Source organism: Lagopus muta, chromosome 14, assembly GCF_023343835.1.
Source record: "Lagopus muta isolate bLagMut1 chromosome 14, bLagMut1 primary, whole genome shotgun sequence".
In the NCBI taxonomy this organism is placed as follows: Eukaryota; Metazoa; Chordata; class Aves; order Galliformes; family Phasianidae; genus Lagopus; species Lagopus muta.
Window position 1 is genome coordinate 2,273,410 of NC_064446.1, and position 27,852 is coordinate 2,301,261.

Sequence of the window (27,852 nt, forward strand, 5' to 3'; positions counted from 1 at the left end):
TAAAGTGCTTTCAGTTCAGCAGAGCGGGTCGAGCGGGCTGCCGGTCACGTTGTAGGTGGTGACGTGTCTCGGTCACTAGCTCCAAAGCCCTTTCTCTCTTTGTGTGCTTGTCAAGACTCAGATTTTATAGCATTTGCTGGCACGCGGTACCTCAGGTCTGCTGCGCTCCAGTGTGGGCTGATGACACGCAGCTCGGTGGCAGTCTGATTAAGAATTGTCACTGTAACACTACACAGCTTCTTAACAATGGGACTTCTGTTCCTTAGCTGAATGAACCACAGCTTTTATTCCTCAAGTCTTAACCCCATGCATCCCACAAAAAAAATCTCGTCAGTTATTTTCAGTTGGTATCTTTTGTTAGACATTTATGGGACGACGTGTATGAGAAGGCACCAACCGAGCAGGCTGCTTCACTGCAAATCCTGTGCTGTGGGCAAGGCTTTGCAGAGGATAAGCCCATTTAAACACGTGGAAATGCACAAGTGCACCCACTTTGGTAATTAGGACGATCATTAAGTAAACTCTGTGGTTTTGGCCAAGGTGTTCAACCCACTTGTGCACTGGTGTCCTCATGTGTGCACAATGTGCCATCGCACCTCAGAAGCATGGACTAAGCAGTAATTAATTTTTATGAAGTGCTCCTAATTTCTAAGAACTCTATTCAGTGTTCAGTATTATTATTGAAAGAACAAACATGGGATCCATTTATCTTGAAATTTCTGCCAGTTAGAACAAGATTACCTTTCAAATACAAGTCTTTCTCTAACAGAAATGTCTAGCAAAAACTCCTAAATTTATCAAAGCTGCACTGTACACTTAGATTTCATTTCTGTACCATTATGTATGGAAGGCATGTGGTGTCCCTGCTCAGTATGCAGACTGGCAGATCCCTACCACCCTTGCTGAAGCAGAATATGGATATACTTGCAGTTATTATAAATGTCATTGCCGTTTTTGTTCAGAAGTACCTTCTCCATTGCTTGGGTGTTTTGTTCCATCTTATTTTTGTAGAAATTCCACATTAGGTATGTGCAGTGAAGGACTTATGGAAGCAGAGCACTTGTCAGCTGTAGGGAAAGAATTTCAATTACTGCTGTAAAAAGGCTTAAATGGTGGCCTGCTCGTGACAGATTCTCATTACAGGTATGTGTGCAGGCTTTGGTCAGAAACAACAGGATAAAAGGAGTCTTCTCTGGCAGCCTCCTGCCAGCCTATCTTTTGCCCGCTGCAGGTTTGGCTGAAGTGAAATCTTGTGGTGGCCGTGTGCTCGTGTTGTTAGCACATGTTCTGCTCATTCCACAGAGGGATGCGGGCTGGCAGTGTGACCAGGCCAGCAGCTCTGCACGTTCCTTGTTTCCTGATGTGATTCCTGTGCCCATAGCTGTGTGCCCTGCTGGCTGCTCCAACTGCTGTGTGCTCGGTGCTGCCCAGGGGAGGCTGCAGCCAAACACTCCAACTCTGCTGTGCTCTGCCCGGCTCTGGGATGACCTCCTGCTGTCCTCCATTGCTATCCATGTAGCGACCTGTGTCCTTCTTTGCCAGAGGGAGCAAATGTCACTCACACTCTGGATCTTCAATTTTAAATAGAAGAGAGGTCGGGGTCCCGTTGCCCCTTGTTGCGTTCGTTTTTCATCTTGTTCCTGTTCTGAGCTCAGTGCAGGGTTTTTATGCTCGTGTCCGGTCCCACGGCTGCTCAAATTTTATACTGTATTGCTGGTTTTCTTCTGCTGCTGTTCTTGTTCCTTTTTGCTAATTGCGTCAAACCGCATTTCCACCGAGACTGCAGCAGTGTCATCAACCTGTAACCTGTCAAATCTCTCCACGAAATTCAATTGTTATTGTATATGTAACGCTGCTTTGTACAGTTGTTCCCTCGCTGCCTAAAATGTGAGCTGGGTTTTGATCAAGTTCTACCTTGTGCTTAGTGCACGCTTCAAGCTGCTGGAGGTAGCTGGATGCAAACACGGAGAGACAGTTACCCAAAGAGCTCTGCCTCCTGCAATCGGGAAGCTGGGAGATCAGCTGTCTCCTCTGCCAGCAGGCCGGGCAGCTGACGAGCTGCAGAAGGTTGGTGAAACTTCACCAAGTCCTTTAACGCATTTGTTAGGCGTTGCTTCTTTTGCACATGGTACTGAATAATAGAGCAGGCACTGCTGGGCTAGGCACAAAGGATACGTGCCCCGTCAGACGTCTCCCGGCTCCTCCACGTGTCTTTCTGGTATCACCTAGGGAGATGGTGAAGATGTCCGCAGGGCTTTTCTCTCTGTTTGTGGTTTGCATCTTTCAGAACTTGCGGACTGCTTGGATTTTAATGAGTGGCATTGCAGTGCTCTTGGAATGAGTGTTCACACTGGTGACTGCATCATGTCCCATCTCAAGTCCCATCACAGAGCAGAATTTTATTTTTGAAATGCTTCTTCTAATTTTTCTGTTCTAACTGCACTTTTAGCAGATAATGGTACCCTTGTGAACCCAAAGCTCTCTGGAGAAACCTAGCAGAAGTGACCTGCTTTTGTTTCTTGTATTGAGCTCTTCCAAGTGCATGGAGGCGAGTCTGTCAGCATGCAGGAGCACCCTATTTCCATGCTTTTCAAGGCATTCTTTGTTGATTGGTGTAACCAAAACCTGATCCTTAGTCTTTGTGATGTCAGAGACGACTGGAAGCTTTTGGATGGGGTTCTTGTTAAAGAACTGGGGACCATTTCTTGTGTTTGTGTGGGTGGCCGTGATGGTGAGGCTGCCCTTGAGATTATTATTGTCATGGCCCTTCTGCTCTGCTGTATCACACTGATCAATTTTTTGGACTCTTGTGTGTAAATGCATTCGTATGCCATGTTCCCATGCAGCCTCAGCACAGCATTCTAAAGCACATTAATACTTCATTTACAAAGCATTACCTGTTTTTGTCATTTGGGCGCCCTGTTTCCTTCTTCTTTGTTAAAAAGCTATTCCTTCTGATGGATGAAAATTGGGTTGCTCTGATTATCTAATCACATCACCAAGCAGCAGTTTTTCCACTTGACATTAGCATCAGAAGTTGCTCCTCAGGGAAGGCATTGCTGCAAAAAAATGTACTGGCAACTCTGTAAAGAATCACTTTATTAGATACCTAAATGCCAGGAAACCTAAAGTGTAATTTTGAGTGCCCATGCTGGTTTATACCAAAGGTTGTCCAGTCCAGCATCTCATCTTGGCCATCACAAGTGGAAGTGCCTGGGGCAGACTAAGGGCAGTGGATGTGTGTGATGCTGTGCCTTGTACTTCCAGAAGCTGCCTCTGGTTCCAGGGCTGTGTGGAGCAGAGCTGAGATCTTTCTGGGCTGGTTTCAGTAGTTTGCTGCTTTTCTGTTTCCTTCTTGCATTCACAACCACTCAGATTTTCAGGTTTTTTCTTTGGCTTTTTCTCTCTGCTGTGATTCTAGACAGCTGTGTAATTCCTTGAAGAAGCAGAAAAGGCAGCTATGTAACAGGAAGGAAAAAGGATTAACTGCCTTTGCCATAGCAGTGACCAGCGAGATGGGGAGCCTTGGTCCCACGGTGCAGCTGCAGATGGGCTCTGTGCAGCTCAGTGACAGCAGCACTTCTGCATTCCTCAGCATGGCAGGAGCTAGCTGGCAGCTTTCTGGTCCGTCAGTTTAAAGTTGTGAATTAATGTGTCCAGTCTCCAAATCCAGATGGGTCAAATGGGAATCTTGTCTGCCCCCGAAATGAAAATATTTACAGTTGCATGCTTTCCATTGGAGAGCAGCCAGTGATGGGACTCGGGAAGCCCTCCTTTGGTCCAGAGTAACAGAGCAAAATCTCATGCTAGTGGCTGACGTGCAGCAGCACTGGATCTCTCTCAGGTTTGGAAGACAGATGTTTGTATCTACACTGATGGAGCACATGCTGCAGGAGCTGGGCTGGCCTTGGACCTTCAGCTGTTGTTAAACTTCTGACTCGCAGAGCTCCATGCTGCTACCTGCCGTTACTCTGTAGCATCTGTACTGTGCAGAGTCATTTTCCTAAGTGCCTAATTATATTGCAGTTAAAAAATAAGGAGCCATGACTGCTGCTGTTGATCAAACTGCAAGAGAGAAGTTGATACGAGCATGCTGTTGTTGCTGCTTCTGTGAAGATGAAACCATCTTAAGTTCAGCGGGGAGCTGATGATACATCACTTAGCATTTAAATATCCACGGCTGCAGCTTCCAAAGGTCCTCGGGCTGCTTTCTCTGTCAGTAGCTATCTTTGCTGCTCGTATTTGTCCCAGGTCTTCCTGTGTGTCATTTGCTGCACAAACAAAGTTTTATGCATACGGAAACATGGTTCTCAAAGAAAACATTCACACTGGGGGGGTAAGTTCAGAAGTTGCTTTGAAAGACTTGCTGAGATGCTGTTAGAAAAAGGAAGACTGAGGATGGGGAATAACTCCATCCAGCTTTGTTGCTAGTCTGTCTTTCAAGAGAACTCAGCATCCAAACGAGCCAGCACTACTGGAAGCTGGGCAGAGCTTATTAAAGCTGGGAGGAGAAGGTGATGACAGGAGCAGGTTTGCACGCAGAGCTGCCAAGTGCCCTGCCAGTCTCTGTCACTCTCCTCCCCATCCAAAAGGACCCCTCCAGCTCAGGAGTCCTGTGCCAGACCTCCCCACAGCCTGGCTGGGTGTCAGGAGGTGGTGTCTGGCTGGATATCTTGCTCGTACTGCTCACCAGGCTGCCCGAGTCCTGCTAATTGCTTTGCTGAATTAATGAATCTGTCCAAATCTTTGGCTTTGGGGTGACCCAGACCTGTCTCAAGAAGTTGTGGGCAGGTCTCTGAAATGTCTGTGTCAGCCCTGGTGAGAAAGGGCTGGTAAAAAGTCAGTAAGCTGCAGGGGTGTGCTTGTTTTAGCAAAGCTTGACATGCATAAACCTCATTTTTACTGGATGAAATGCTTCTTTCCCAGTTCTTTAAAATAAACAAAACGTTTATAACTGATGTAGAGAAGGGAAAAAATCTCAGCTGTAGGGCTGTTACCATCTGCTCTGGCCAATAGGAAAGACCAAGCAGTCCTGAGAGCAACTGCAAATATTCAGAGCCTGGAGTTAGTTACGACCACTAGCAGCTCCCTCTGCCTTTTTATCCATCTCACCTCTTGCTCTTGGCATCTTAGAAGTCTCTCATGCCTTGTCCAGTTTCTTACTGAATACCTCCATGCTCTCTTCTCTTGGCGTCTCCATCCTCATGTGGTTTCTGTGACTTCTCACCCTCACACTGCAGGATGGATGATCTCCTTAACTGCCTTCCTTGGGAGTTCCTGCATAAGTCTTCCTTGTGCTGGAAGTCTTTTCCGGCGAAGATGCTGGGACTGAAACTTTATGCACCACTTCTGGCTCTGGTGAGGTGCAGTGGAGTGCTGAGATGTGAAACCAAGGGAGTTCTTAGTGCTGCAGATGCTCACAGGGTGTGTTGATGGGAAGTCTGTGAAACCTGCGTTCAAGTAGGTGGTGTTTGAAGGATGCTAGCTCTTTGAACTTGGAAATACTGTCTGTAAAAGCATTTTTCAGCATGCTGTTAAGGTGCTGTTGTGGCTGCCAATGTGGTGATCATAGAATGACAGAATGGTTGGGTTGGGAGGACTCTTACAGCCCCCTCATCCTCTGCCATGGGCTGGGTGCCCACCACCAGCTCAGGCTACCCAGGGCTGCATCCATGGCCTTGGGCACCTCCAGGGATGGAGCACCACAGCTCTCTGGGCAGCAGTGCCAGGGCTTCACTGCCCTCTGAGTAAAAGAATTTCCCCCTAACATCTAACAGAAATCTCTCCTCCTTTAGTTTAAAGCTGTTCCCCCTTGTCCTATCACCATCTCCTCGCATAGAAAGTCATTGCTGGGAGTGTGCTCTCCTTTGTCCCATGCAACTGAAACACCCTTGGAACAACCACGTTACAGTGTGCTGGGCATCGAGATGACTTTCTCCTGGAGACAGCTGAGGTGCAGAGCCGTTTTCTTTCACATTCTGAAGTGGGAAACCATAGCAAATGACAGAACTTTATAGACCAGTAACTGAACATGCACATTTAAAAAAAGAAAAGGCTCTCATTTAAGTAAATGTTCTGCTTCTCTTGTCTGACAGCTGTATCCGTGGAGCTGTGGGGCTTTATCTCCCCCTAGGCACTGACCCGGCTCGGAGGATTTTCCCCATGTTTCTCACCCTTGTTTCTGTGACCTGAGAAGTTGTGCAGCCATTGTTCTCAGCAGCAGGTCTGTGATGGTGTCAGGTTCAGAGGAATGAATTGGGATCCCCCTTTTTTTTCCTCCCCAAGTGCGGATAAAAGTTTTACAGTTTCTGTAGCACAGCCAGTAGCTCAGATACTGGGCAGAGTTGAAAAAAGTATGTCCTGATGTGTTTCACATGAGAAAAGCTGGTGACTCCTGCTGGCTGCTTGTGTGAGCCCATCCCCCCTACGGGGTGTCAGTGGTGAGGTTGGAGCAGTCGCAGCAGAGTGATGGAGGTGTTGTGGAGTCAAGTTGCTTTTCTTGTGCAACCATAGGAAGCGGGGCTGCATTTTTTTCAAAATATTTTCAGAGTTGGCTTTGATGATCCTCTGGCTGGCATTATAAACATAGCATTAGTTAAAGGAGTGAGTGTATCAGCTGTGTGGTGGTGGATGTAGGCAGCAGGAATCATTCACGTGGTTGTATTTGCATTGTTTGGTGGGGATCTCCTCCCAGGCAGATCTCTCATTCCTCTCATCTTTTTTCATCCAAGCCAGGGCTGCTGTGAACTTGTGAGCTACAGAGATACTTCAGTGTGTGCTGGGGGATGAGAAATGTCTTAGTCTGGTTTTAATGTGCAAGCATGCTGTATTTCTGTAATAACGTTAATAACCTTCCTGTGGCTGTTCAGAAGGATGAACCTCATTAAAGAAGAGGTATTTAATAACAGATCTATTTTTATCACTGTCTTTATCTAACAGCCTGCCTATTTATTTCAAGCTTGTAACAGTGCTTTGGAAGAAAAGTGTTTTCCCTTCTGGAGAGCATGCTGAGAATGTATCCAGCCTTGGTAATCCTGTATTTCCTATCTGAGCATCTTCCCTCTTCTGTGACCAGAATGATCATTCCTGAACCCCTTTCTGAAGACACAGATGTGTTTGGGTCCCAGCTGTGTGTTTGACAAGTTCACATTATCTTCTTCATAATTTGTTAGAAAATGTGTTTTCTATGATCCTGCTCTGGTCGTTCCTTCCTGCATGAGCACAGAGACCTCACTGATGTTTATAAAAGCTGATTTTAAGTAGTGAGGCAAAGATGTCTGCTGGGTGTGCAGCACGCAGGGAAGTGGATCCTGCAGAGCACACTCACCCTGCTCCTTCCCAGTTCCTGGCTCCAGTCGGTGCCCTTCTTCAGATGTGGCTGCAGCCATTCTTTTTTACATTTCCATACGTTTATATAGGGTCACAGTAGCAGCAGATTCTCTTTCCACAAACCTTTCCCTCAGCCAGGTGCTCTGCCTCCTCCACTGTTGCTTGAAAGCACCTTCCTCTTCCGAGGGAAGGGCTAAATATCCATCATGCTGTCATTGCCAACACACTTGGCAATGTGTTTTCTTTGCTCTCTGCCCTCTCTTCATTTCAGAATCTGCAATGAATTTGTCTGGGGTGTAAATTAAAAAGGGTATTTGATGTTTCTTGTGGTCTGGAAGCTTGTTTTGCGTTTGTTCTTCTTTGAATGCCTGCTGAAGCCAATGGCTGCTTTACTGAAACAGCTTCCTTCAGCATCTCAAGGAAGATTGAGAGTTGAGGATGTATATAGATCTGTGTTTTCCAGCTCTGCTCTACCAGCACAAGCTCGGGAGAGAAATGTGATCTCCTTGGGTCTGTTTTGACGTTTTGTAGAACTAATTCCCATTTATTGCAAGAACTCTCATAAAACTGAATTCAAGTTTAATTTTTTATTACGTATTTACATTTTGGAAGGAGTGAGCGTGGTGGTGTTGGAAATTCTAATCAGAGATGGCATCTCTGATTCAAAATACCTTCCTTCAATTCAGGGATGCTTTTTTCTCTGTCCTGATTTTCTGCCTGCTCCTTCAGACTGCAGGAAGTTTCGCTCAGGTCATTCACTTGCAACAGGATGTTATGTGCATACCGAATTAATGTATGCAGTCTGTCACTTGGCATTTCTTCTGTTCTTCTGCTGGAGATCTCCCAGGGTTGTAAAGACCGTGGAAGCAGCAATGGCAATAACAGGAGTGTGCCTATGATCCTGCAAAGTAAAAGAAAGAAACACTGGGCTGTGTGTCTGCGCCATCACTGCAGGGTGTGAATAAATACATCTTACCAGCAATTTAGATTCTAACCCCGGACCAGGTTTTATTTTTAGGATTTGCCACGCAGCCCACGTGAAGCCTTTCTATTTCTGTGGGGTGGTATTTCCAAAATACCTCTGAAATTATCTTCAAGACCGTATTTTAAGATGCATTTACCTTTTGATGTAATCTGCTTTGCTTATTTGAAACAAAGCCCACCTGTTCTTCATCTATTATATGATCACTTAATGTGCTAACCGGGTGCCTGCTAATTACGATTGCCTCGCTGTTCTGCAGTTGCTAACACAAGAAATTTGGTGTCTTCAGTAATGAGAGCTGTAATAAGGTGGCGAGTTCTGAAAGGCTGGTGCTTACAGACTGTGATGTGAAGGTGGGAGGGCAGCTGCCCTTTTGGGGATGGAGGAGTGGGCTGTAGGGAATCTCTGCCCTGAGGAGAGTAACCCCCTGCTCTGTGCGGGTTGGTGGCCAGGCAGCTTGACAGCAAGAGACCTGGAGTCCTGGTGGGCACAGGGTTGAACGTGGACCAGCAAAGTGTCCTTGAGGCAAAGGTAGCCAGCAGGGTTTGGGCTGTGTGAGGAACTGCTGGAGGATCGAGGTGAGCCTTGTCCTCCTGCCAGCGGTGCCCAGGGACAGGAGAAGAAGTGGAAGGAAATAGAAGATATGTTAAAATACGGGAAAAATTGATTTACTGTGGGGTGATGGAATGCTGGAGCAGGTTGTCTGCAGAGGTCGTGTATTCTCCATCCTTGGGCATGCTCAAAACTCAACTGGATGCAGTTCTGGGCAGCCTAGTTGATGTGTTCCTGCTTGAACAGGGCTGGGCAATCTTGCAGCCTCTACCAGCGTGTGCCTCTGTAGGACAGCACCCTTCTTACCACAGAAGATCTCATGGTGGGCTTCACAGGGAGCTGCAAATCCTGCTGGTGATGCTGGTTGTTCCTTCCTGAAACGTGGGCTGAAACCTGCGTGGAACAAACATGGGAAGAGTTGGTGAGACCCCCCCTGAGGTGGGGCTGCATAAAGTATGGCTGAGACAATACCTGGGAGATGTAGATCTGAGCAGGGCTGCAGCCAGCTGCCTGAACCACAGGATAAAGGTGCCCCATGGGACCGGAGGCTAGGCTGAAAGTTGAGGCGAGAGGCTTTTCGCTTTTCTCATCCTAAGCCCCATTTTATCACCTTCCTACTTACTTTGCTCTCCTTAACTACTCTTTTCCAAAAGTTTGGCTTGCATTCTGCAGCAGAATGAACCTGTCCTGCAACGTGAGCAGAGCAAGGCTGCGGCCAGAGGGCAGCTCTTACCTCACCCTGCCTGTGGAAAACCTGTGTTTGCTGGCAGGAGGGGAGGAGGAGGAAAAGCCAAGGCTCTTCCAAGTCCAGCTGTGTCTGTGAAAGGCGTTAATACAACTGCTCTGCAGGGAGCCAGTGTGCACACTCCCCTTTGTTTGCTACAACACACGTCCTCAGCTTAGGTCAAACACAGTCTGTTTCCACTGTTCAGTCTCTTCTGTACTTATAGACTGATTTATGGTGTGGTTTTGTGGGTGTGTGTTTTCTTTTTAACCTGAATTGGACTAGAGATGGTTTACCTGATTTCTTTTGGCTGCGCTGCAGTACAGGTGATGCAGACAGCAGCTGGATGATAGCATCTTTTTTTCTCAAGCATCCATCCACAACCCAAGGCACTGCCACGTACAGCCTGAGTGCAGAGGTGATTTTTCTCTCAGACTGAAGAACGCTACGCAAACAGATAAAACAAGACTCTCTGTGAGACCGCACTGAGGGCATTGTGTTCAAGATCTAAAAGCTGGATGTGAAGTCACTGAGAGGCACATCTCAGAGGTAGCGGAGCTGAGGACCCTCACACAAAGCTGTAGGCACCTCCCTACGACAGCTGCTGTGCTCTGCATTGGTCCTGCCTGTGAAGGGGGGAGAAAAGGACACTTCTGCTGCATTGTGGTTAGCACGGTGGAGCCAGCACATGAGAAAGTGCTCTGTATTCCCCTGTGCGTCATGTGGGCACTGCTGTTTCTATAGTTCATCCCTCTGCACCCTGCCAACTCTTTGTACTGAGTGGAGGCACACACGTACTGGGGGGACGAGTTGACCCCAACCATCAGCTTGTCAGGTGTCAGGCAGGATTTGCAACACTGGCAGCTGGGGAGAAATACTGTTATTAAGTGTAACACAGCACCTTGGATACAGAACGCATGGGGAGATGGTAAATACGGATTCCTGTAACGTCACTTTGTAGTGTCACTCTTCAGAATACATTAAGACTTAGTTACAGCGCTTCCTGCAGCTCCGTCTAGATGAATCAGTAAATTCTGCTCATTAGCTCCATTGCTTGTTTTGGCCTAGTGGTGTTTAAAGAAAGAAAGTATCAGAGGCACAGGAGCACCTCCGTTACTTTGTTTCCAACTGTATTTTTTTGGTGTCAATCCAGCAGCTGTTAGGTTTGCTGCTGACGCCCCAGTCAGGCAGTTCTCGTCTGGGAGGATGGGCCTGAAACATGGAGCGTTGTGAGATGCGAGCACACAGGCCTTTGGTGCCAGCAGTTCTGTCTTAATCCCTGCAGCTTCCTGTGGGGACTGTGCAGGAACTGGAAAAGAGCTGAAATGAGGAGGGATGTGACTGTCATCTAGGAGCGAGCCTGGGTGCCTTTTCATCCCACCTTGACGTTGTTTCAGCACGTAAACAGAGTCTTGGACAGGTTTAGGATGTCTGGAAGTCGAGAAGAGCTCCTAGGAACTTGCAGAGGTACAAAAGGCAGTAGCTGAAGCTGCTAGCTCAGAGTCGCTCGCTGTCACCTCACTGTGGGTATTGCCACTTGTTTGCTGTTGGGAGCTCATTGTGTTGGTGTTGAGAACAGCACAGGTTTTCTTCAAGTGTTGCTCAGTCTACAGATGAAATCATGCCTATTTCTCCAGTTTTCTGTCAGGCACAAATCACAGCAGTGCTGTGTTTATGTACCTTTACCCCTGTGCTCAGCACTTAGCTGTCCAGGGTGGAAAAAAAATGAGTTCAATTCCAACTTTGTGATAATTTATTATGTTCCTTGCATTTAAGGACAAAATTTAAGTTGCCAAAAGCAGATGTTTGCTTGCTCCTTTTTTAGCTCTCGAAGTACTTTCTGTGTGCTTGATTGATGGACGTCCCTGTTACGTTAATAGCTGGGCTTTGCAGAAAGCTGTTATTACCAGGAGAATTTGGTGTGGGTTTCAGTTTTTCTTCTTGCATTGAAAATCCATTATTAATGTCTTTTTAAGAAAAAGGGCTTCAACTCAGGCATTTTGCTTTGCTTTCTCAGACTCTTTTGCAACTGTCTTCTCATAGACACTTAAAAAAAAATCAATGTTACAAGTGTTCTTTATATTTTTATATATAAGTGTGGTTGAGGGTTTCTGGTTCTTGCTATTGATTTCTAATTTTGTTGCAGGACATTTGGGTGCTCACAAATTGCCCTGTGACAGATTTCTTTATACATGTCTTCCCAGTCATCTCTGAGGTGGCTTTTTGCAGGTTTCGTGATGCTGCTGAGCCCAGTAGCTGGCTGGAGAGCTTTACCTGCTGGTAGCATGTGAGTGCAGTCTCGGAGCACTGCACCTCTGAACGTGAGGTGAACCTCTGAACCATCTGCCTCAGGTTTTGCCATCAGGTTTGGTTTTGTGCCGAGCGTGGAGGTGTGTTGGTGTGGTTTTGTGTTGCCATTGCAGAATTGTTCTGCTGTTGCTCCTTGGGCATGTCATGTTGTGTGCTGTGGGAGCCTAAAGAATGTAACACTTGGGTTTGGGATGATAAGACTGCCTCTCCAGCTCTTTGGATCAATGCTGGTGTGAATCCTTTGGATCAGCTCTGCTGACAGCCCTTGGCGTTTTAGAGGTGCAGAGTCCAAGACTTGCTGAAATAGAGTGGAAACACGGGCACATCTGGAGCTCCTGTAGAGCCAGATTTGCAGATAGAGGCACCTGGAATGTGTCAGCACTGAGGGGGTGTGGGCACATCTGCTGGGAGAGCTTGATGGGACTGAAGGAGAGCGGGTGGAACGGCGCATGTTCGTGCAACCTCAAACGAAGCAGGATGCTGAGCAGTCCTGCTCAGAGCTCCCCAGGTGCTTGTGGGTGTCCCAGCACCTCAGTGCTTCAGCAGCACAGGCTGCATGTCTGCCTGGTGGTTTGGTTACAGAGACGTGCAGTATGTAGGTGGCACGGGTATGCAGTAAATAGCTGCTGAATAGACTGGAATGTTTGCTCATCAAGATCATCTTCAGTAAGGTTCAAGTCCTGCACTTCACAGAGACCATTTTAGCTCCTAAGGAATTAGTTGCAATTTATCCCTCTGTGCTGGGAGCTGGAGGAAAAAGATGGCAGTGGCACAGCGGCCACATCTCCAGAGGAACATCACAGGGTGCGTGTGTTTCAGAGCTGCTCACAGAGGACACCGTCAGCCTGACACCTTCCTGGTGGTGACAGTGTGCTGGAGCTGGCAGGCAGGAGGGGCAGCATGCATAACTGTGGGCAGGCTTCGACCTTGCTGCTGGAACTTACTTAACGATTCTGTTGATGTTCTGGAAACGAAAATATAATTCAGGCCACCTTCTCCTCCAAGCTGACCCTGAGAATCTGTGAGGAGAAGAACTACTGAATAATTAGGGCCCTTTTTTTTTTTTCCTCCCCTACTCTTTTCACCAGAGTTACTGCTTGGTGTTGAACCACACTGTAAAGTGTCATTAGTTTCCTTGAACTTATTGGTCCAAGCATACTTTGCATTAATATAATTACCTAAATTGCAGTCTCATTAATCACAGCGTGTTCTGCAGCGCATCACTGTCTCGCCTTATTTTGCAGATGCTCTTGCTGGTAGGAGCCCCTGTAACCCCCAGCCAGGGGATAAAGGCAGTGGCTGTGATGCTTCCCCCGTGCTCTGTGTTTTTACATCCTGCTTTGTGTTTGCGTGCTTTTACCCCTGAGACCCAGGAGCATCTGCCAGCTGTGCCTGCCTCTGGAGGAGGGCAGCCGGGATGCAGGTAGGTTCCTTCCAGGGAACTTTAGCTGTGCCACGTCGTTTTGCCCACTGCTGTGTCCTTCTGGGACCACAGCAGTGCCAGCACACCGGAGTCCAGACTGCTTGCAGTGCTGTGCCCAGGACCCAGAGCCTGGGTTCTCACCTGGGGAAGCGCTGCAGGACATTCAGCTCTGCTGCAGCTCCGTCTCTGTGACAGAGCTCTCAGCCTTCCTGGCAATGTAAATTCTCCTGGCTGCATGCTAAAATTACACTGAGTTATTGATTTATCTTTGAGAGGATTTCCTTCCCAGGGGATGTTTCTGGCCATCGTAATGATTTAGCTCTTCTGCGAGCACAGAATCTGTAGCAGAGCAGAGCTGTCCTCCTGCCTGTCAGCCTGCAGCCCCAGATCACTCCTGCAAATGAAAAGGTATTTTGTCTTTGCATTGAGGAAGCTGCAGGTCTCACATGAGCTTTTTTGCCTTGGCCCCAACATTATTATCTTGGACTTGTTGCAAATGCAGCTCAGAGGCTGGTGGATGGAAAGCATGAAGCTGTGAGCTTGTGCGAGCATGTTAACTATTTCAGAAAGCTCCAGTTTGGTGCTGAAGGGGAAAGGAGCAGGCCAGGATGTCAAGGACAGCTTGCAGGGACAGTGTCTGTTGGAGTGGGAGCAGCCTTGCTCACACAAAGGGAGCGTGTTCCAGGGCTGGCTTACTAGAATATATTAAGGCTCTTGCAGTTTTTATCGCAGAGCGGCTGCACTGTGACAGATGCCAAAGATATCAGCAGGGCTATGATGGGAGCAGGATCGTGCAAATGTTTTTTTCCTCTGAAGATACAGGTTATGGCCCCTCTTCTTCTCTTTCTGCTGACTCACGGAGCATCTCCCAAAATCAGGCCAGGCAATTTCCATTTTAACTTCCTTCTTGAGCAGCTGAGGAGACAAAGCCAATTCTCTACTGCTAGCCCTAGTTACAGTCTGCTAGCTATCTGTGATTACAGCAGTGAGCACCATGAGTAGACTCTTCAGGACGTGTTTTACATAATGTATACAGAAGTGAAAGGACAGGACTTTTGTGTCTTTGGGTGTCTAAAGTATGTTCCTGTGGGTTCCCATACCTAATCCTCTTGTGGGTTTGGACCTGATTTCTGCTGCAGGAGTGCACTGCACACTGGCCAAAGTGTGAGGCCGCTGATGTGCATGTTCTTTAAACCCCCCACAAATCCCAGCATCTCCCAGTGAGGCCCAGGAAGAATGTCTATTTATTTTCCTGTGAACCAAGCATGGCACAGCTACTTTCTTTCTCGGTGATCTATCTGTGAGATAAAACAAGTCCTTAGTGCCTGTCTTAAATACTGCAGTGTTGACAAGTTCTCCTGACAAAAATTAGGCTAATGTCCCTTACGACTGCATTAGCTGTAGAAATGAGGCTTTAAATTGAAGCTTAGGAAAGCACTATACCAACACGCTCTCCAAGGCATCTTCTTATTCCAGCTTTTATTATTCAAATTCATTCTCACTATGGCTTGGCAGCAGAGCTGGCAGGCGTTGCACTCGATATGTTCTGCTCGTCACAGCCAGGCACTTCGGATCAGGCACCTTCCAGCACTTAACAGGGGAAATGTTGTCCAACTGTCTGCAGACCTGCTCTCTCTTGGCTCTGCTGGATGCTGTAGGCCTGGTGGAAGTGGTGCTGTGCTGTACTGTGACCGCGCCGTGCAGCGTGAGGTGGGCCAGCTGACACACATCTCGTGGAGATGCAATCCCAGGCATCAAGCAGTGTGCTCTGCCAGCTGTACAGCACGTCCTGAAACGCTCCCAGGGATAGCTGGAGCCATGCACAGGGAGGATTTGTGTCTGCCTTTTCAGTTTCAGCTTTGAGTGCTTTGTCTACATAGAGGGTGAGTGCAGGAACGGACACCACTTATTGCTGGTCATGAAGACCCCTGCTCAAGCTTCTCAGCCTTGGAAAACATGGTGGCTTTCTTTTATTGGTTTGTCTTTGCCCCTGCTCCTCTCCCTGAATCTTAGACTTCAGCTTCTCTTTTCGTATCACAGATTCATCATGGCCTTGTTCAGGGCCCTGCTTCTCACTGCTGGTCCCGCTGGATTATTCCTCCCAGGAGCGGGTGCCAGTGGTCTGCTTGGCCACAGCCCTGGTTGTCGTGCAGTGTGTGTTGGCTGTGCTGCAGCAAGCTGTGGGATTCATGTGAGAGGCCCACGAGGTGCTGTCAATATACCATGACTCACACCTGTCTGAGGTGTGCAGCATCATCTGCTTCGAGATGGGGTGGATGCTCTGTCCCTGGGTACGCTCAAAGTCAGGCTGGACGAGGCTCTGAGCAACCTGATTAGTTGGAGATGTCTCTGTTCATTGCAGGGGAGTTGGACTAGATGACCTTTGAAGTTCCCTTCCAACTCAAACAGTTGTATGATTTTAAGGGAGTAACTGCTCCTTTCCATGCATTACCAGGTTGTTTCAGGGCAGTTTTCTGTGCGTGGTCATCTCAGTGCTTTCTGGAGAGAGAAAAGGAAGCTCTTTGAGAGTGACTTTTACATCTGTAGGGCAGATAATGAAGACAGCCATAGTTGTTGATGTTTTGGAGGTGCTAATGTCTTTCACAGTAAAGAAGCCAATGGTGCCTGACTCAGAAAAAAGTATCTACCAGATTCCTAAATTAGGCAGGATAAATATCTTTCTTACTTCCTTATGTAGATTCTCAGTTCTCCTGGTCATCCCCATTGTCCTTGTCTGCCTACGTTCTGCCTTCTTCTCTGAGTGTAGGTAAGTGTGCAGTATCCCAGATGGGCTTCCAAGTATAACAAATACACCTGTGGGATGACAGTTATTTAACAGGCTGCAGTGACATTATGAAGTAGTTTAGGAATAAATAACATAGTGAGCTGGCGAGGGTTTATGACTGGCTTTTGTAAATAACAGGTCTGCTTGGTTTTGACTCAGCGACACGGTGAGACACAGCTCAGCACAGTGCCCATGGAGCGGGAGAGCCAGAATGAGCCCAGCGTGGCTGGGACCTCCGATCCCTGCTTTCTTCTTGCTGCCCAGAGCTTTGGAGCAAGCTGCTCTCCGTACTGCTGCAATTCACAGAATCGAGCCTGATATGAGTACAGAGAATAAATGAAGTGCTTTGTATTGAATTGCTAAGCCACATGCATCATGCTGTAACCAGGGGTGTGGGGTAGTGTGTAAGAAATGGCTGGCTCAAAGCTGGGGATAAGGTTTTGCTTATAAAGCGAGACCATATGTTTTTGCCAGCATGCTTCCTTCGTGCTACGACTTTTTTTTTCTTCCTGGTGTATTATCTGCTGTCGTAGTGCAAACGAGAGAATCCTTTGCAGAAAGGGAGGTGGAAGGGCAGAAGCACTTGTTGCAAGGAGCTCCTTGCAATTCGAAGCTTTTCTGTGCTGGCAGCAGCAGATACATCAACAGATGCTGCAGCAGTGCCTCCCATCAGAGAGGCTCCATATGTCCTCCCTGAGCACTCCCAGCACTCCTTACCCGAGAGCCTTCCTCGCTCGCTTCCGCCCTCGCTGCCATCGCTCTCTATCTGAGCATCCCATCAAGTGGCAGACGTGCTGTTCCCTGCCCCACGCCTGCCTGCCAGCTCTCGTCCTCTGCAGTCGTTCCCGCTGCAAGGTGTTTGAGTTTTGATGGGTTTTTGGGCTGGCTGCTGGCTCATTTTGCTCTCCTGGCCGAGGCAGCAGGTGGGTTTGGCAGGAGCTGCAGCCCAGTGCTTGTGGGGCACAGCGGGCCTGAATAACCCGACTCTCGGCGCGTGCTCACAATTCAGAGAGCACAAATAGTGGTGCAGTGGGAGAGCGCTGGCTCAGCTCAAATTGGCAGTCATAAGCAGCGGTCCAGCCGAGTGTCCAAATGTAACTGATGCTTTCACGTGTCTGACCAACTATTACCTATTGGAAAGCACCTTCCTTGCAAGCCACTGTTCTCCTTTAGCTGCAGATTGATTCACAGAGGGAGGGATTGGATTCTGAAGAGATTTTAAAAACATTTTCATTATATATGGCGAGGGAAACAAATTACAGAGAAGACCTCTCTGCACTGAAACAAAGGAGGAGCTTTGCAACCTTTTCCAAATAAACATGCGTTTGAGCGGTGGGCCTGACGGATGGTGTTTAAAGACATCATCATTACTGCAGCAAGCAAGCTGTTGACATTAAAATCATATGATGCAGGAAAGATTAAGTTCTCCCAGGGTTTGCTGTGGGCACTCATCCCCCCATAACCTTGGCTTTACGGAGCCCTGAGCACTCCAAATCTGTGCAGTGGACTCTGTGGCATCCGCCATAGGAAGGCAGCATCCCAGGAAGCACCAGTAAGTGAATTCTGACTCACTAAATGAGAAACCGCAATAGAAAAAGGCTTTTTTCCCTGTGCCCTGAGGAGTGTGACTCAGGTTCAGCAGAGAGCAAGGTGTTTCCTTTGGGACACAAAAGGATGCCTGGGCAGGAGCAGGGATGGTGGAGCTTTGGGATGTGTCAGTGGAGTTCTGGGGGTTTCCTGGGGGTGGCTTTGCTGCCAGCAGCAGCACTGGGAATTGATCTGGGAACAGATTCAGATGGCTCTGTCCCTGCTCGGAGTGGAACAGATTCAGTGCTGGAGAAGGTTTTGTATTTAGACATCACCATTTTGACAGGCTGAATAGCAGGGTGTTTATTAGTGTAGCTTGGAGTATTATGGAGAGGATTTGTCAGATAAATGGACCAACTAAGTCTTTTATGTGAAACATCCTTGTTGGTTTTTTTTTTTGTTGGTGGTGGTTTGGTGTTTGCTTTTTTTTTAATTTTTTTTTTTAACTGTTTCTTCAGCCTCTGGATAATTCATCAGTTTCAGCATTCCTGGAAGACGTGGTCTGAGTTGTGCTGAGAGCTGGTAAGAGTGAAGGGATGCAGTGCCCCACTTCCAACAGTCTGTGGGGTATCGATGCCCCGGACACCGCATGGATCCTACGTTTGCCCAATTTAGAAGAGTTTAGCAATTTAGTTTTATTCATCTTTAGTAAGAAGAGGCTGAATATCTGAGACCTGTGAGTTCTGTAGCCTTACTCCGCAGTAATGTGAGCTCATAGCAATGGTTGTGAGAAATGGTATTTGCTGCTTGCACATGCCATAAGGACAAAGTTCTTCTCTCGCGCTTTCCTCTGTAATCCCAGCAAGTGATGTCTCTATGTCCTTGTAGGTACTTTGCACAGCAGGTTCTTTGTTCATACTGAGGTCTCTCAGGTGCAATAATAATACAAAATAATGGTGATAAGAGCAGCTTGACACTGTGAGGACTTGACGTTTGCAGACAGAGGCAGCCAACAGCCATCCAGGCAGCCCTGGAAGGGATGTGACTCCTGCAGATGCCACAAGCACTTGTTAAAGAAATAGGCTGTGAGCATTGTAGGCATGCAGTAATTATAAAAGGGAGTTTTCTCTCTATTTAATTACAGCAGGTACTAGAGCCCCTGCTGTCACTGCACGGAGCTGAGAGTCATGGAGGGATGGGCAGCGAGTAGGACAGGGCTTCACAAAGGCTTCAACAGGCTGCCACTTCCCAGAAGAGCAGAATCACTGGAAATAAGAAATGCACACACAGTGGCCGTGGTGCCTGAACAGAGTGTTTGGTCCAGCTTCACAGAAGCTCATGATTATAGGCGAGCATGAGAGCTGGAGCAGGAGCTCCCTCACTGCTGTGCTGCAAATGAGGGGCAGCGGAAGATGCCTGGGATGGCTTCTGTGGAGAGCTTTGAGGGGCTGGGGGCTGATGCTGCTGAACCCTGCCCCCAGGAGGTGACCTGTGTAGTATTAATTCCCTTTTCAGGTGGCACTGAACTGGGAGAACCTGTGAGTGCTGGACAGTGAACTAATGTAAAAGGCCACAAGCAGAAAAAGTGAAGGGCAGAAAATCGCAAAATGAGATTCAGGCTCTGTGCTTTCTCTTCCCATCAGTAATCCATCTCTTCTTGACCTGTGCCTGCTACACATCTTCTTTTCCTTTTGTATGTAAAAATGTTCTATTTTGAAATAACAAGCAGCCCAAGGAGTGCTATGACTCAGCCTTTAGAAAGCCCAGGCTGCCTCTGTGCTCACCACTGCTAACCAGTGAGTCTGGAGCTGAAGCGTGCTCCAAACCACTCCAGAGTAAGGTTTCCTCTTCTTTTCTTTGGACGTAGCACTCGGGCTGGGAAGCAGGCTGACAGCACCGTGCTCACAGGGCTCTCGTGTGAGCCCCCACCTGCTCAGCAGGCAGAGCACGCAGCGGGACACGCAGCTGGGAGGTGCTGGGCATCGGCACTGCGTTGCCTGGGCAGAGCTGTCTCCATCTGCTGCCTGGGCTCTGTCCCCTGTCCTCTGTGCCAAAGAGGCAGTGGTTGTTTGTGACCTGAGCTGCAGTGGGGCTGGTCGGAGCCCAGGGGCTGATCCTGGTATTGCTGCTGGCTGCTTCCAGCACTTCAGAGCTTCAGAGGCTGCCAGAATTCCCCAGCATCTCCTCCACGCCTGCCATGGTGCTGCTGGCTCCTGGACCACAGTGGAGTGGAGCTGTTCTGCTTCTGAGGATTTGTCTCCCTGTGCTTTTTAATCATTATTTTTAAAGGAAGAGATGAAGGATTATCAGATAGCTTCTCAGCGATGCTCTGCCAGCCTTGTGCAGCCTTATTATTTTCAAAATTGCAGCAGTGCCGGTTTGCTTTGCTGGGAAAGTTCAGGCATCAATTTGTGGATTCTTTTGTTGCCTATATCAGAAAGTCCCATCCCCTCACTCCTCTGCACTGAAAGAAACAAAGAGCAAAGAAAGGTAGATGCTGTGTGGCACTCTCAGACACCAAAGTGATTTCTAAAAGCTGCGGAGCCAGTTACTGACTTGGTGGTTTGTTTTCACGCACACACACTCTCTCTCTTTTTTTTTTCTTTTTTTTCCCAGTGGTAAATGAGGGTACTTACTTGGGAAGAGAGCAGGCAGAAGGGAGGAGCGGGGCCAGGGGCTGCTCGGGATGCTGAGCGCCCTGCTCCTGCCTGCAGGAATGGAGTGGAGCAGAAGCCAACCCAGAGCAGCTGCCTGCTGCAGGAATGGAGTGGAGCTCCACTGCTGGGCAGGTCTGTGGAGCGCTGCTCCGGTGGAGATGGGGAAACTCAGAGACAGGTTACAGATTTCTCTGTGAGGTTTATTTGTATACGTGTGCTGCAGAACTTCCCCTGTTATTTGTCATGCCTGCTTATTGTTGTTTGAGTCTGGCTGTGCCTTGTCCCTGTGCAGAGGGGCAAAACCAGAGGCCAGCCATGGCCAGCCCTGTACGAAGCACTGCACTGGAAAGGTGCTGGACAGGACTGTGCCTTCCTTGCCCAGTGAGGACACGCAGTTGGCATTTCATCCCTGTCTGGGAACGTAGTGATGAGCTTACCTGTGTCTTGTTATGTGACAGATCTCCTGCACAGCAGCCCTCTGCTTTCAGTTACTCTGCATATGCTGTGCCTGATTCTTCCCCTAGCAGCGTATGCGATAGAAGTGTGTTATGTTTTCCATTTGTTTATTTGCTTATAGTCTTGTTTTCAGCCCCTGCAGAACTTGATATAGGTACAGAGCTTCAGAAACGTACACATAACAGAATACTAGATAACTGTGATTTGGTTACAAGGCAATAATTTAAGCCGACAGGTTTAGCTGATAACATAAAACACACAAGAGAAATAAGATCAGTTTATAAATGTCAGCAGAACCCCTGAGAGTGAGTTGCTGTCTTGAAGCTGACTCCAGTGTGGTTCCTCCATCTAATATATTATAAGGAGAAATAAACGGATGTCTGAAAAAATCTGGCTGACCAAGATTAAAAGAGTAGGGCTATAAATTAAATCCTTCCTCGGTGTCACTTTAAGCAACTTTGAAGACAGACAGGACACATCCGTGTCTGAGGAATGCTAGCGCGTCGCTAAGAGCTTGGGGACCCAGCATGGCACCCAGCTCCTGCCTGGCGCTCGTTGATACGGGGCCGCAGGGGGCTTCTGTGCACTGGTGGTCCCTGGACAGGTGGAGCAGAGCCAAGCCATGCAGCTGGGCTTTGTGTGAGGTGTGCAGGATGTGGATGTGGGGGGAGGGTTGGCTGCATTCCTCCCTGGGTGAGTCCGGCCTTTTCTGCACGTCCAAAGCGGGGTGTTGGCAGCGTGAGCAACCGCTCCCTGGTTGGGTGAATCTGAGCAGAGGTGTTGATGACGTGGAAAGCCTTCATCCCTGCGTGGGGAAGCAGGCATGGGATGGGACAAGGGGTAGAGCTGGAGGAGTCTGAGGTCGCTGGAAGGTGAGGAACGGCGCGGTTGTGCGTGCAAGTGTGTGACACACACCTGTTTGGGTAAGCTTTTCTTTTTCAGAGGCATCAAGGAGAAAATAAGGGCAGAAAATCACTTACATATAAAATTGTTGTTACTCTTTTTAATTGAGCTTTGGTTCCCAAATGCAACTTAATACAAACAATAAGTAAAAATGAATTCCTCTAGGAAAAAAAAGCTATTAAGAATATGATTCTGTATCAACAGAATGTTAAGCTGTGTAATTGCTTACATATGTATAGCTCCGGTGCGTGCTGCTAGTTGTTGAATACTGTCAAATTATAGGAATCAAAGAGAATCAACTATTTTTGAGGGAAGTGTCTAGCAGCTACGCGCTGCAGTGAGATTAACGTGCAGGGTTTCCAACTTGCAAATTTAAATCAGTTTTAATCACATTGTTGAAGTCAGCGCACCCTGAAACATGCTTTGTGAATGACCCTCAGGAATATCCCAAACTGAGCAAGGCTGCAGCCCTCACCCTGCCTCAAACATCTGGAATATTTTACGTGACTGCACAGATCTTTTCACTGCAAGCAGAGTTGTCTTTCTTGCTTTATTTAATAAGGCAATATGTTTGTCCTGCTGTTGCATGAACCTGTGCTGCTGCGCACAGTGGCAAGAAGAAACTCCTGCAGCAATAAATGCCGTTTAGATACATCAGAGCTGAGATTTCTGCTCTGGGCTTTGGACAGTCTTAGTCAAATCTCGTTTAGGACAGTGGAAAGAAGCAGAAGTGGAAAGGTTTGTGTCTTCTCTGATGGCAGCGTCCTTAATTCAGTTGTGCTGAGTTTGTGAGCTCGTGCACGTTGGGGTTCAGATTCTCTTTTATTTACTGCTCGCTCAAAATAGAAACTGGGAGGACTGGTCACATGGGAGTCAGGCAGCCCTACTGGAGGCTGCTCCATTGCTTTGCCTTTTTATGTTTCTTTTAAGTAAAGCCCGTCAGCCTTGTTCCTCTCCCCTGGCAACAGCGTGAACTAATGTGGCCAGATGCACCAGCAACATGAAAGCCAGAATACACTGTACTGTTGTAAGAGGGACATTTATTTCTGGCTGCATTTGACAAATCAGGGACTGCTTGAGCAGGTGCTGTGGTTGCAGCCTGGGCTGCCCGAGTGCTTTTTGACCCGGCGAGGAGAGCTGCTCACCTGCTGCTGGGAAGGACCCGGCTTTTCCCTCGCTGTCTCCTTGGCTAAGTGGTGGTCGTGTCCTTGGAGGAGGCAGGCATCCTGCATATTCGACACGTGAAGCCACTGAACACATCTTTCTCTTGCCAGCGGTCCCCTGCCTCGATGCCTCTTGAAACACAGAGGAGGAGCAGCCCTTACAAGCTCCTTGTTGGCCATCGCAGCCCGGCTGCGCAGGGAACACTCAGCTATCACAGCACATTGCTGACCTCTGGGAAGTGGACAGGTGCTCCTCTCTTGGCAGAGGCTCCCATGTGTAACAGGTCAAGGAGCAGTGGAGTGGTTGGGCTACGAGGCTCTCCTGCGGGCTGTGTGCAGGGCAGGCCAAATGGCCCGGGCTCACATAGTTAACACAGATAATCACGTCAATCCCTCTGTGTATCAAACCAAGGCAACGTCGAAAGGATGTGGTAGAGAGAAATGCACTCAGAAATCCTCCAAACTGGATTTCCCTGGGTTTTGTGAGTGTGTTTGTACCTGCTGCATGGCTTTAGGCTTTGAAATGTTTTTGTCTGAATTGTGACAAACGTTACAGTCTTAAGTAGGAAGCGCTGCATCCTTTGATCAGTGAAATGTCTCTTTGGTCTTCAATAGGAGGGATCAATCTGTTGATTCCCTAGATTAGAGGATTTTATGTATGAGAACATGCATTTATTGTACAAAATAATTATCCTTGTCTTCACTTCCCTTTGATAGGAGACACTACCTGTCTCCTCCATGCTGAGTTGTTTTATTCTAGACATCATCTTAGGAAACAAAGGAAAGACAAGGAGGAAATCCATGTGGAGAAGCCAATGAGCAGCTGTGTGTCTGTTTGTGTGCTTCTGGGTATGTGCAGCTGAGATCTCCATGTTCCTTCAGCTGCGATCCTGCTTTCTTAAGCAGGCAAACTTCTTCCATTAAATGGAGAGGAAACAAAATGGAAGAGGAAGCAACCAAACGTTGCTCTCTGTCCATCCGTGTGCAACAGCTGGCCATCATGACGTGTTTGTGCTGAATTGTGACCAAGAAAAGTACTCTGAATTTCCCATCTTTTGTGCATTTAAAAGCAAAGCTTAATGTATTCCGTGTATTTTTGTTGGCAGGTAGCAGTGATCAGTTATTCCTTTTAATACAATATTTCCAAACCAACACAACCTCACATCAGTACGCTTGATATTCAGCCCACCAGGCTGTACTCAGATGTGCGCTTTGATTTCATTTTGGCAGCTGCGTTTTATTCAGCACTCTATTCCCCTCTCTCCAAACAGTCTCAGAATTCACTCCTGACGTAGGTTTTTTAATGCTTGCTTAGGAACTGGCATGTAAGGTCAGTGTGGCATTTCTGCAGGGTTGAAGCAGCACCTGTTTCACAAGGCTGTTGCAGGAGGGTTGAGTGCTCAGCACTGAGCGACTTGCTGTCTCTGCAGTGCAGGATGGGGGTTTCTGTGTGGCTCTTTGGAGCAGGAGCATTTGACTCCAGCTCTTTGTATACAGACCTGCAATAGTGCACGTGGCCTAAAACAACCTCCTTCTTGTTTATAGGTCAAGCTGTTCCTGCGGGGTCACACGTTCGGTTAAATCTGCAGACAGGAGAGAGAGAAGCCCGGCTTCCAGACAGTGAAAGTGGGAAAAGTGACACAAGAGAAGAGAGAAGGAGAAAAAGGTACAGTGACACAAAGCTCCTGTCTTCTTGCTGCACAGATCTGGAGGAACTGTGGTTTCATGTCTTTTATTAGCATCCAGGATCCCTGGTACACTCAATCGCTGTCTCTGCTGGAAACCTAATTGCTGGTTTAAGGGTTCAGCAGTGCAGAAAACTGGCCCCCATCTTCTGTGTTTCCTTTGGAAGGTGGGTAGAAGTGCTGAGTGTGATATACAGGCACTTCTTTGTGGCTTCCTGTGCCACGATGAGGAGTGGCTGAGGGAGCTGGGATTGTTAGTCTGGACAAGAGGAGGCTCAGGAGAGGTGTGACTGCTCTCCACAGCTGCCAAAAGGAGGCTGTGATGAGCTGTGGTGAGCCTCTTCTCCCCTGTAACAGCAACAGGACTAGAGGGAATGGCCTGATGCTGCACCTCTGGAGGTTCAGGTTGGACGTTAGGAAATACTTCTCCAAAAGAGTGGTCGTGCACTGGCACAGGCTGCCCAGGGAGCTGGTGGGGTCTCTGTCCCTGGAGGTGGTCAAGAAACATTTCAGTGTTGTCCTGAGGGACAAGGGTTCAGTGGGAGCTATTGGTGAGAGGTGAGTGGTTGGACTGAATGATCTCAGAGGTCTTTCCTTTGGTCATTCTACCATGCCAAAGCTACATTTGCAGTGTGGCATCTCTGCATTAGATTTAGTCCTTTGAAATCTTATCTGAAAGCATCGGAGCAGCTGTAGGGGCTTCATTTGTGTTGACCTGAGCCCAGTACATTTACACAAGTTATTGCTGATGGGCTCCTTAGATCACACAGCTTTCCCTGCGCCCAGACTGATGTCCAAAGTTTCTCTCGTGCTGGCTTTTCCCTTTTCCTTTAATAAAGTCAGGTTCAGTTACTAAGAGGAATTTTCTTCCCTGAAGCACAGGGGTTTGCCATTGCATTTGCCATTGCAGATGGCACTTCTCTAGTTTGCGGTACAAAGAAGCTCATACGCTTCCTGATGCCTCAACGACTGACTTTCCTTTTTTCCTGTGCAGGTGTCTATGGCTCAGATAAGTTCCCTGAACCAACGAGGTCCATGTAAAGAACAACGCAGTGTCGTTTTTGTTTCTTTGTTTTTTAACATTTCTGAGGAACTTCTGGTTGGACTCACCCTGTGTGGAACGCTGTGTGTGATGAAGAGCATAACTTCAGCTGTAGATCTCCATGTTAAAGCTTGCAAGTTCTTAGTAATCTTCTAGTGACACAGTGGTCCTTTTCCATCTTTTCTTAAGTTCTGAAACGCTTTCTGTTTTTCTGTATTCCTACATGAAAGCAGAAGCATTTTTAATTAGCAATATTTACTGCGTTAGGACCTGAGATTTGAGGTCAGCAGGTTCTAAAGCCTTTTGTGATTGTCAGGGTGAGGTGTCAGCAAACCACACACAGAATGCAGCACTGGGACTGATCCTTTGTCGAGTGTGGCGTTTTTCCAGTTTTAAGTGAGATGCATGTAATCTGGTGCTCGTAGCTCTTTTCCCCTGGTGTTATTCTGTGCTGATATATTACGGTGCAAATAGTACAGATAAAATTGTTCACTCGTTTAATGCTTTTTTCTGTTGTTGTTGTTTCCTCTGCAAGGCTGAACAGGATGGATATTGACACAAATTCTTTCACATCCCAGGAGCTCAAAAAGGCATTGGCTAAAATGAAGGAAAGTGAGAAGGCAGAAAGAATGGTAAGGACAGTTGTTTCTAAAGCAAAGCACGGTCTGCTGATGCAAATGCACTATGTAGCATTTCTTGGAAATATGATGGTTAAAGCAAGCCACCACATTTCTTGCTGTCATTCTTGGCGTGCCACTGCTGATGTGAAATTGTGAGATCTTTGCTGGGAACCCAGAGCTGGTGCAGTCAGTGAGATGACTGAACCCTGAGAGTTTTCTCTTTGGGTACTATTGTGATTAGACCTGAATTAATAATGCAGAAACATTACTTGCAAACACTTATGTGAACCCATGTACTCATTTCCTTTCCATTGTTTGCATTGTATTTTTATCCATTGTTTTGATTTATTTGTTCAACAGCCACTTAGTTCACAAAGATGTCTGCAAACCCCCAAAGTGGAATGAATCTCAGTGTGGGGATGTTTGTAAAGGAAGTTACATGCTGTTTGTTGTCCTCATTAGAATGAGGAAGTACAGAAAATACTGCTCGGTCCCTTCTGTTTTGAATTCAGTGATGGTGAGCAACCACTGGATGTAGCATCCTCTGAACGCCTGGATCTAGAAGGGATCTTATGGCTTAAGATTTCAATCTCATGCCTGGGTGTCGAAAACCAGATGGCTGTGCTGAAACACAGGCTGAAGTTTGCCTACAGAAGCTGTAAACTTCCTGTTTGGTTACAGAGAGGAGACGATCTGAAGTCGAACCGAATATGTGTGCTGCTTGGAGCTGGTTCCTAGGACAGGAGCAGCCACTGGCATGGCATGGGTGGATTATATATGATCCATCACATTAACCAAAGCCTTTTTTCTCCTTTTCTGCTTACAAGTATTTCCTTAAGCCCTAGCTCCTCCTGCTGCCTTGAAGTTGAAGGAAAATCGAGGTGGGAATCAAGGCAATAGTCTTTGAGTCCAGAAAATCTTTTCTCCTGTATCTGGCATCAGGGCAGTGTTTTGTTTACTGTAAGATTATTTATGCAGCAGCCAGCATTACTGATAGCAGGACTTCTTGAAATGAGTGTCATTTAAATGCAAAAATTAGTGACACTCTATTATGTGAAAATAAGCCATATTTTAGAAAAACCTGTTAGAATAGCTATTGTCCCAGCAACTGGGCTAAAACCAGCTATATCTAATGGACCTAAAGTACTCCATTTAAAATCTCTCCTGCAGGGAGCAAATTCATCCTTGAAGTAACTGTGTCAAAGTAAATTGAGTTACACCAAGCATGTTCCTGTATATGCTATTGCAAAAGCAATTTCTTTTGTGTGGCTGAAGTTGGGATAGCATTCTCTGTGTCTGTGCAGTTCCTATAGTGATTAGGCTGGCAATCATTAGTGCAGATTGTACATCATTAGATTGCTTTTACCTCCATTTCTGTTTCTTGCTTTCCCCAGCTCTTGGGCAGCCCACCTTCAGTGTGTCCCCTCTGCTTTCTGTGTCCTGTGTGCAGCAGCAGGCTCTGCCCCTCCTGTCACCAATGCTGCAGCTCTCTGGGCTCAGATCTCTGGCAGAGCCTTCTCCTTCCCTGCCACACACCCTTCCATTGCTCTTGGTTCCTCAAAGCCCTCTGGGTGCTGTTTGTACAAGCAGTGCTGCACAATGTCCGCTGTCCTAGAACGAACCCCGTGGCACAGTGCTTCAGCTGCCTTCCCTTTGTGCAACACACTGCTCAGCATGGTCAGCTGCGACGTCGG

General features: G+C 47.6%; 1 protein-coding gene across 6 annotated transcripts in view; it reads left to right on the forward strand.

The window, feature by feature from the left end:
• SIL1 (SIL1 nucleotide exchange factor) overlaps window positions 1-27,852 on the forward strand; it is a 90,485-nt gene that overhangs the window by 25,964 nt on the left and 36,669 nt on the right. For all 6 annotated transcript variants that reach the window (XM_048961088.1, XM_048961092.1, XM_048961089.1 and 3 more), the window contains 2 exons: window positions 24,357-24,477; window positions 26,074-26,170. In XM_048961088.1, coding sequence (XP_048817045.1) covers window positions 24,357-24,477; window positions 26,074-26,170 — 218 coding nt within the window. The remainder of the gene's footprint in view (window positions 1-24,356; window positions 24,478-26,073; window positions 26,171-27,852) is intronic.